Raw genomic sequence first — 9,580 nt, 5'->3', positions numbered from 1 at the left:
TGGGTTAAGAGAATAATACATCATCATAAATTGCAAACAGTTCACTGTGCGATAATTTAACTAGAAAGAAATGCAGGCATGATGACAGAGATTTTGTTTTCAGGGTTAACTCCTCCCTGACCCTGAAGACAATTCCTGGTGAGGAGCAAGCAATCCTCCTCTCTGCAGCAGGGAAGTACTAGTCTACTTTGTGGTCTGTTCAGTAGTTGCCAGCTCAGTTTCATCATTAAAAGTAACTTCCCTCCAAATTCGTGCAGATCACTGTTTCTCTCCAAATTATCTCCAGTAAATGAAAAAAGATTGTCCAGCCACTGCCTCTTTAGGTAAGACAAATGACCATATGGAGACACAGTTTCCATGATACTTCCATGACCTTCTGGTAAAGGTCCCACACAAAACAGCAGCAGTAAGAACAGTGGAAGGACAGGAGATAATGGTCAAACTAAGACAGGGGAAGATTCTGACTTCACATCGTGGAAGATTTTTCACCACAAGGAATAGGGACACAGAGAAGTTGTCCTCATAGGTTTTCAAGACCTACTTGGACAATGTCAGGTTGCATTGTCCTGGTCTGAATTCAGTATTGACCTTATTTAGCACAGGAGGTTAGACTGCAGATTCCTGAGGTGCCTTTCAACTTGCACAATGATGGTTTTAACATTGCAGAGATTTCAGTCTTCCTTTGAGACTTAAACGGCCACCGACATTAGCCACCTTAGAAAAGGGATCATCATACCTCTACAGCTTTTTTCTGAAAATTATTTATATTTATCTTTTGTGCACATAAACCACAAATTGACACCATCGGGTAACTAGCAGACATATATTCCTTCCCCAGTATTTCATGGGAAGTCAGGGTGCAGCATAGCTACATAAGCACACATATAGACAAACCAAACCAGCTCCCTACAATCATCCACTTCAGCGATCTGCCTCAAAAGTGATCTGACGTACTTGTGCATTACTGCAATTAATCTTGTAATTCAAAGGGGATTTGTAAGCAAGTCATGCACAACACGAAAAGATAATCTAATTTGAGATTCTAATAGCTAATCTAATAGGATTCCTCAGTAATGCATTTAGCAGAGGCAGAGTAAGGATGAGAATTGCTCAGCTGTTCTAGCGTGCTCTAATGCATTCTAGTCAGGAACACGCTTGCTCAAACAGACTGTGGGTGGACGTGCGGCAATGGCTCCCAGCATCAGCACTTTCTGCAAGATCTGTTTAGTGATTCTTAATGAGGTTGGAGCACTCTGGACCACAACTCAAAGTAACAACTTCTCTTAGCCAGTTCATGAAGTTCTGTGCAACCTCCGTTTTCAAGACTAGTATATCTAGACTCCATCCTGTCCACAGATGAGGAAAATATATCTGTGGCAGATCAGATCTAACAAACATTAATCGTAAACCGAGGTAGCATATAAGAGAATTCTCATCTATTCTGTTAGGTAATGCCATGATAGATGAAGACTTACAGGGGGATCGGTTATTCAGTTCAAAGCATCATGTAATTTAATACCAGATTTTTTTAATATTAATTCTTGTTGGTCAAAGCATATGAGGCTGAAACAAGTTAGATTCAGCTGTGAAAGCCAACACCCTGTGATAGGTCTCCTTTACAATAGGTGTAAATTGATAGAACAGGATGGTACACAGGAAAGTTATAACAGCTCCTAAACAACTAAAACCATTTGAGCTGAAAGCACCCACAGAAACATTTAGCAACAGGAGACCTAAAGCAAGCAAAAGCAACTGTGCAAGCATAAAGATGTCACATCAACCATTTGTTGAGCACTTATCCCTATCAAGCCTCCTATACTCTTTATATTTTCATTCTTTCATGAACAAGGATGTTTTCAAAATGTAATGCTGTTGCTTTTGTCCATCAGCAATAATTTAGATGGCAGTCAGCTGCAAGTATCTGATCTAACTGGGTGAAAGACAGACAACTGCATGAACAATTTGGATGGGCTTGAACTTGTTTAACTATCAGTGGCATTAAAGTTATTCCCACCACTTCATCCCAGAACAACACTCTGCTCAATCACACACCCACAGAACAGGTAAGCCCCTGAAATGTGAGAGAGACACTTGATGAAGCGCCTTTGTTTTGCGGCTCCATACAGAGAGTTTTAACCAGAGGAAGAAGGAAATGGGAAGTATGAACTTACTCTGTTCATTCCCTAGAGGCTGCTCCAACATCGCCAGGATGACACTATTATCCAAAACAAAGTAACGGAAGCTATGCTTGTTTATGGTAGGTAGACGAGAATATTTAATTAATGTGGTTTCATTCACCAAGCTGCAAGGAGAAGCAGGGCCACTGGGAGAAGGAAATGCTCCAAGTAACTGCATAATACTGCAAGTGAGAAAAAAAGTTAAGAGTTATGACAGATTAAGAAAGCGAACTGTTCCACCCAAGCACAGACCTTCACTCCTATTCTTTATTTGTATCTTGACACAGCAGTTACCCTATCAGGGCAAGCCTGCCCTCTCCCATCAGCTTGTTTTAAAACAGAACCAGCAACTTCAGAAACACATACATGAAAACCTACAAAGAAGGGTACTCTGCCTACATAATGAGTTTCTTTATAACCTAGGTTATAAAGATATTAAGATATGCTTTAAAGCATGAAAATTTGTACCCTTTCACAGCTTTATGTTCATTCTCATAAGAAGATTATGGATGATTGGAGATAATCATCCGTACTTTAGCCTACTCTTATATCAACAAGCAAGGCAGACAGGGTAGATGTGCTAGTTATGTTTGCTTTCTTCAAGTACAGATTACATTAACTTAAAACCTTTTAAGAAAGACCCAGGATCACACAAGCAATGCTACCATAGATGATAACCTTCCCTGGGAGAAAGCCTCCAGGTGTGGTCCAACAGTGCCTACCTCCTTGGAGCCACGGCCTTGGAAGGATCATAGAAGTACCCATTTAAATCATCTGAAGTTGTACAGGATCTACCTAATACTATTAGAAATGGAAAAATTCTATGGCAGGAACTAATAATGAGAGTGGTCCAGTGTCAGACTGAAAATCATGGGATCTCAGGACTTTACTCTTAACACCACCGCCCAGACCAAAAGTAAGTTTATTGAAGTCCTCCCCACACACTTTTCCACTTTACTCTGAGAACAGATAGTTTCATGTCTCTAAATGAAAAGAGAAACTTTTAGTCAACAATAAAGGTTTGTCCACAATTTCCAATGAGTAGTTGTTTTTACTAACAGTAAAGTTTATAACAATTTTATTGCAAAGCAGAGCAAAAAAGAAAGCAGCTATTGCCTTTTGCAAAACATATTTATCCTACCCATCCTCAATCTGTCCTGTCTACCATCATGCTGTTCATCTAGTAAAACAGTGCTTTTCAACTTCTCTGGAGCAAATCTCAGTTTTCTTCTGTGTGCTTCCCCTCCCCAACCCACACATTATCTGTTACTGCATTTCCAGCAGAACCTCTCAAATATATTTAAGTAAGCCCAATGCTGTGGGCAGAATGACATCCCACCCTGCCCCAGCTTACATCTGCTGTGTGTGCCATTCCTTGCTGTGTTACACATGAGACAGTGTCTATCAATTTCCTAATCAGTATGGGGATGACATATCTTGTCGGGCTGAGGATAAGGAGAAGCGGGAATGGAGAGACAGGATCACTAGGTCAAGTGGGAGACAGAGGGAACTGCTGTCTGCAGAGAGGTCTGGCCAAGAACAGAATACCAGGGGCTGCAGGAGGGCTTGCGTTTTGCTCTCCCAGAGCAAAGAGAGAAGCATGGCAGAGGGGAAGAGAACAGGCAAGAGGGGAAGGCAGCAATCACAGGGATCTTTTTTTCTGTTGAACACCTGTAATGGGAGGGGGAAGACAGCTAGGGCACAGCACAGGACAACCCTGCCCGAAGGGCAAGACAGAGGGAGCTTCTGCCTGACTTTTCAAATGCTCTTGCTACATCACAGAGGTCTCACCAGCTGGGAACTCCTAATTAGAACACCCTCAGACAAGGCAATGCTAAACAGTAAACATGCTCTGACGAATTACATACCACGTTAGTGTAGCTTCAGCAGCATCCTTCACTCTCATGGATGCAGGGTTTGGCTCCTTATCTCCTTTGTACTTGACCTCTTGTTCACTGCTTTTGGATTTACTTCCTGAAATGCCCAGCTCCACAATCTCCAGTACCTCTTTTAAACAATCCTAAAACACAAGAGGAACCACCTTAAAGCAGAAGCACTCCGATAAATGTCTCAAAGACCTCAGTGAAACAGTAATATACCATCGATTAAAATAAAGTACTGCTGGTAATATGAGCTCAGAAATAAAGGCAGAAGATTATTCTAACAGACAGTCTTGGAATAAGATCACATTTTCTACAGGAATGATATTTTCCCCATCTACAGATGTCTACTCATGTTTGTATTCTAATGGTAGAAAATGCTCTGAATGAATACACATAATATATTCCATTACATATGTACAAAATTGCCAAGAGGACTACTAGGAGTTGCAATTGAAAAACATAAACATATTTAAAGAGAATAAATGCATTTCTGAGACTCTCTGCACAACTTTTAAGTTCTAAGCACATTAAGAATGAACTCATCTGGAAAACTACAAGAAATCCTTCTCCAAATCTTTCAATTGCCAACAGCTTTTCATGAGTAAAATATATCACGGTATCTAATTCATACCATGTATCTAATTCATCCAAAATTATTCATCATTCGAGAAGAACAATAACAATATTCTAAAAGTACACAGCAAAGCTTCAACAAATTTATTACAGGAGAGGCCAACACACAGAACTGCAGGTATGACTCACAGGTGTTGCTCATTACAAAATTGTTTGCTGAAAATACTTGGATTACTACAACAAAAGTTCAAATCTCATGGCTTGAGCTATAGAACAAGGAAAGTGTTCTCATGAATAAATAAGTGGCTAAAATCTGAACACAAGTGGTCAGTTTTTACCACCAGAGACCAGGCAGGGTTCTATGCCTTGGCCTGTGTCCCTCCTTATATTCATAATTGAAGAGGTGAAGAGGAAGATTAAAAGTTTTCTGACAGAGCAAAATTAATCAGCGTCAAGATGCAGAGACTGGCCATGAAGAATTACAGAAGGCATTTACAGTGTTGGCTAGTAAAACAGCAGGTGAAATTCAAAGCAAATATAAGGTGAGGCACCTGGAAAATTGCAATTCTAATACTTCCAAATGCAATGAAAGGTCCCCATCTGACTAGCATGACTCAGGAACGAGCTACTAAGTGTCCAGTATACACAACACACAGTATGCAACACTATCTCAATATGTAGTGATAATAAAAATAAAAAGAGAACCTAATGAAAGGAAGTAAAACATTATGCAGCTGAATAAACCCATGCTGTGCCACATCCAGGGAAACCATGCTGTCCTAGTCACCTACCGCCATGACAGTATCCCAAAGTGCATGCAGAAAGCATCTTTATTTAAAGTCCTGCTTGTGGGTTTTCAGTTTTCTTTTTTTTTTATATAAATATTTTTATAGATGCTATAGAGTATATAAACAAAATATAAAGATATATAAAACATATGTTCTATATTAAACTACATTAATATATTATATAATACATATTAATATACTATATAATATATATTAATATACATTATATATAAAAATATAGAAAGATCACTGAGCTGCCTCTGCAAGGAGACCAGCAATGTAAATATGCACTCAATTTTTTTTTTTTAATTTATTTTTTTTAAACAGCAGGACAGAAGGCTGTTGGAAACACGCATCTTTCATTTCCTGCTCTTTTCAAGCTTCCCAAGCAAATTCCATCTTGGATTGAGCCTTGCTCAGTTTCTAGAAAACTGGTTTCTTGGTGGAACAAGCTATGATTATCAAAATATTAGCATCAAAGGAATTCCGTTAAGTCTAGATGATGCTTTTTCAGGTTTTCTTTTCTTCTCTCATTTTCTAGTTTCACAAAGCAAGAAGAAAGATCAAGACATTCTTAGAAATATGAAAGGCAATTTTAAAGCCAAAAACATTCTTGGTGAATAAAGAGCAGAAATCAAAATTCAAAACTATTTTGCACGGAAACCAGTTTTGAAATTCCTAGTATACTTTTGAAAACTAAGAAAACCACATTAAAGTATCAGGAACAGACAGGTCGGGCACGAAAGGCATTACAATTTGGAGTGCTCGAAATATATACACCAGAGACACTTACCTTCTCATCCAGCATGTCGGGGTGCTCAGTGAGCCAGACGCAGAGGCACTGGAAAGCTGCAACGATCATGGAGTGAAGGTCACGGGAGTGGAGCGGGGCTGGGCGGCTGCACTGGTACACTATGTAGCTGCATAAGAGCTCTCTGCCGATCAGAGGAATCAACCACCACTTTCACCTGTGTAAAGCAAGCAGGAAAGGATGAGAATTGCTCCACAAAAATCCTTCAGAGAAGAAATCTTTTTTAAAAGCATTTTAAATGCAGTTTTAAGAAATAGGAATAAACGGTTGAGCTCTTTTATGATTACAGCTTAAAAGCTGTGGGTAAAAATATTTAACAGTGATGGATATTGAAACTTAAAAGAAAGAAATGCTGCATTGAGGTGCCACCACATTGCATGGTTTGGTTTCCAAGAGCAAGAGTGGTACCAATATGGTTTGATAAGAAACTAATTGTGAGCTGAATAAATTAGCATTTAAAACATATTTTCAGCAAATACCTCTCTCTCCTTCAGCTATAGCAACCCATTCTGTATCTCTGAGAACCCACTCACTGCCAAGTCTCCCTTCTACAGGGCTTCATTCCGCTCACATAACTTTCCACTAGGCATATTTTGTCAGCACAGTAACTTTCACCAGTGAAAAAGGGACAGAAAACCCACCCTCAGACAAGCAGATTGGCAAAAAACCCCATAACTCCTCTCCCAAAACTCACTGCAAAAACCCCTCAGCTTCTCCCCCAACTCAGGGCTTCAGGGAGCAAGGCTTCAGACCAGAGGGTTAGTGAAGAGGTACATACACTGGGTACACTGAGGCATGAGGATCTACATTATAAAACTAAAGAACTGAAATTCTCTTCTCTTTTCTTCCCAACCTGTGACTTGGCACAGGAACAGTCAGTCAAAGGTGGATCTTTCTACTCTGTAGCATTTGACCATGCCATGTAAAGTTTTACTCATTAAGGTGCACCCTTATTCAAGCAGGAAGGTGGATGGTCTTACTGGTGACAACACTGGAGCCAGGCAGCTGTACTCCACACAGCGGGGCGGGTGGCAATTCAGAGCCCTAGGACGAAGGCAGCATTTCCTTCAGAAGTGTAAGATCTACGGCAAATAGAATCCCCTCAAGATGAGCTTATGAAAAGCAGGTTGGTGAACCAGCACTCTTGCAGGAAACAGGATTTTTTAATTTACCAAGTCCCACTAATAACCTGGTGCTGAACAGACACAAGACAGGGCAGCCTCTAACCTGAGAAGGGCTTTGGGAATTGTCACCTCCAAATGCACAAGCAGAACTGGTTCTCCAACTCCACAGCAAGAGGTGATCCCTTTCTACTCTCTTCACTACGAAGGGGAAAGATATCCAAGATACCCCAGAGGAAGAATTACTTCAGTTGCAAGAGAATTATACAAAGATTACAATATTTAATATTAACCTGGGCAGGCATTTGAAAAGATAATATATTTTCACATTTCCATCTCATTGCAAGCCAAGGAAAAAAAAAAAAAACAAAAACCTGGCTTAACCACACAAGCTGCAGGAACCCCTGGTTCTGTATGACGCTCTGTAAGACCCAATAACCATACATTAATTCATTGCAGAACACTTCCAAACACATCCTTCAGCTCATGCTACTGCAGTAATAAAATAAGCACCCAGTCCAACATGGCTCAGTGCTGACTCCACGCTCTAAAAAAATGCCTGAGACGTGTATTTCAAAGAGAACTGTCAAGTTCCCAGGGGAATGTGACAGGAAATGCTGAACTGTCACGCCAGGTCATGGTGGCTGCTGTAAATACACTGGACTATTGCTTAACAAGTGTCATGAAGTCCAGCTTGGGGACAAGAGCCCTCAAGCAGAAAAGGGCATTTTACTTCGCAGAGAGCCCCCCCACCTAGTAGTTTTACTTCAGTTATTTGCTGTTGAATCAAGGAACTGTGTGCAGATAAAGCTCTAAAGAAGGTGACACCTTCATATTAGAAATACACTATCATTTGCTAAGGTCAGAAAACTATTTCCAAGGTGAGATGAAAGGGGAAAAGCAGGTACAATGCTTAAACAACTTAATTGCCCCTTCTGTAATACTCTGGCATATTTGCAATCTGCCAAGTAACAGCAATAAAAACTCTTGTTTCTAAGTCTGGTTACACAGTGAACAGACAGACTGGCCCAGCCAAGCAAAGCTATGATAAATGGTTCACAGTGGGGTTGAAAACTAATGGCCCAAGCCCCTACACTGCCACTGGAAGCTTAGTGGCAAGTTTTTCCTCAACTGTGTAACCTAATATGGCAGATGCATCCCCTGTAGTGTAAAAAAACAAAACAAAAACCAAAACCAGACACACATGGGAATCCATGAGAAAGGTTAGGAGCCATCCAGCTAGCTCAACAAAACCAGCCAGAACTGTACAGTAGAGCCACATGTATCTGAACAAGCCACCCTGAGCTTCACTTTCAGCCAAAGGCATTTACAGGGCACACATCGTTTGAGCCACAGAGCATTTACATTAGGAGATGAAGAAGTACAAAGTGAATACTGTTTTTTCTCATGTCCAAACAGAACATTTGCTGACAAACTCAGACAGACATCTGTTCGGTGGCATATGACTTTCACCTAAACAGGACTCTAATCACCCTTTGAGAAGAGGCCAGAGCACACAAAACTTCACCCCTCACCTTTGCCAGTCCAGACAGAAGCTCCAGTGCAGCCAGAGAGATACTCATGTCCTGCCTCCACTGTGAGTTGAGTCTTTGGGTTACCAGGTGAATACTGCGTATCAGTAGTCCAGCAGCTGTATCTGTATTAAGAGCTAGGATATAACCCCAATATCACATACCACAGGGAGGGAAAATAACTAAGCGTTAGTGACAATAAGCAAAGCACAAGCACAAGCCAAAGCAGCCACAATACACACATAAAATAAAAATCTACAAAACCCAGAATCTAGAAGTTGGGTTGGTCACTTTTGCACAGGCTAACTCCCTTATATACACCACCAGACATTATACAAATCATTCAGACAAGCTTATCTCTATTTTTTTTAAAGACATTTTGGATAATCCCAGTAAAAATAGACCATCTTATTTTCAGTTCTCTTGTTTGAAGCATCCTGCTTCAAATTCTTTTCATAAATTTCATACACCCTTACCTTCTGTGCATAGGAAAAAAAAGTCCATTAAAATGAATATATTACAAAAATATCCTTCAAATTATGTCACGGTTTAAACACTCAATAAGTCAAATATTTAAAAGATTTTTTTTTAACCTTACAAAGGGATATTTTTACAAGGACTTGTCAATGAAAACCCATACGAATTAAACACACAATTCAAATGGTGTGCTGAAAACTAGCTTTTTAATAATTTCA

General features: G+C 40.0%; 1 protein-coding gene across 1 annotated transcript in view; it reads right to left on the bottom strand.

The window, feature by feature from the left end:
* The window catches only part of RALGAPB (Ral GTPase activating protein, beta subunit (non-catalytic)), a 59,795-nt gene that overhangs the window by 20,532 nt on the left and 29,683 nt on the right, over nucleotides 1-9,580 (bottom strand). Inside the window, 6 exon segments of the mRNA XM_009329330.1 lie at nucleotides 1,966-1,971; nucleotides 2,168-2,359; nucleotides 4,046-4,197; nucleotides 6,215-6,350; nucleotides 6,352-6,389; nucleotides 8,889-9,022. Of these exon segments, the coding sequence (XP_009327605.1) occupies nucleotides 1,966-1,971; nucleotides 2,168-2,359; nucleotides 4,046-4,197; nucleotides 6,215-6,350; nucleotides 6,352-6,389; nucleotides 8,889-9,022 (658 nt within the window).

Source organism: Pygoscelis adeliae, unplaced genomic scaffold, assembly GCF_000699105.1.
Source record: "Pygoscelis adeliae isolate BGI_AS28 unplaced genomic scaffold, ASM69910v1 Scaffold407, whole genome shotgun sequence".
Classification (NCBI taxonomy): Eukaryota; Metazoa; Chordata; class Aves; order Sphenisciformes; family Spheniscidae; genus Pygoscelis; species Pygoscelis adeliae.
Note: the sequence above shows the minus strand (reverse complement) of the source record. Positions and strands in the feature narration are given on the sequence as shown.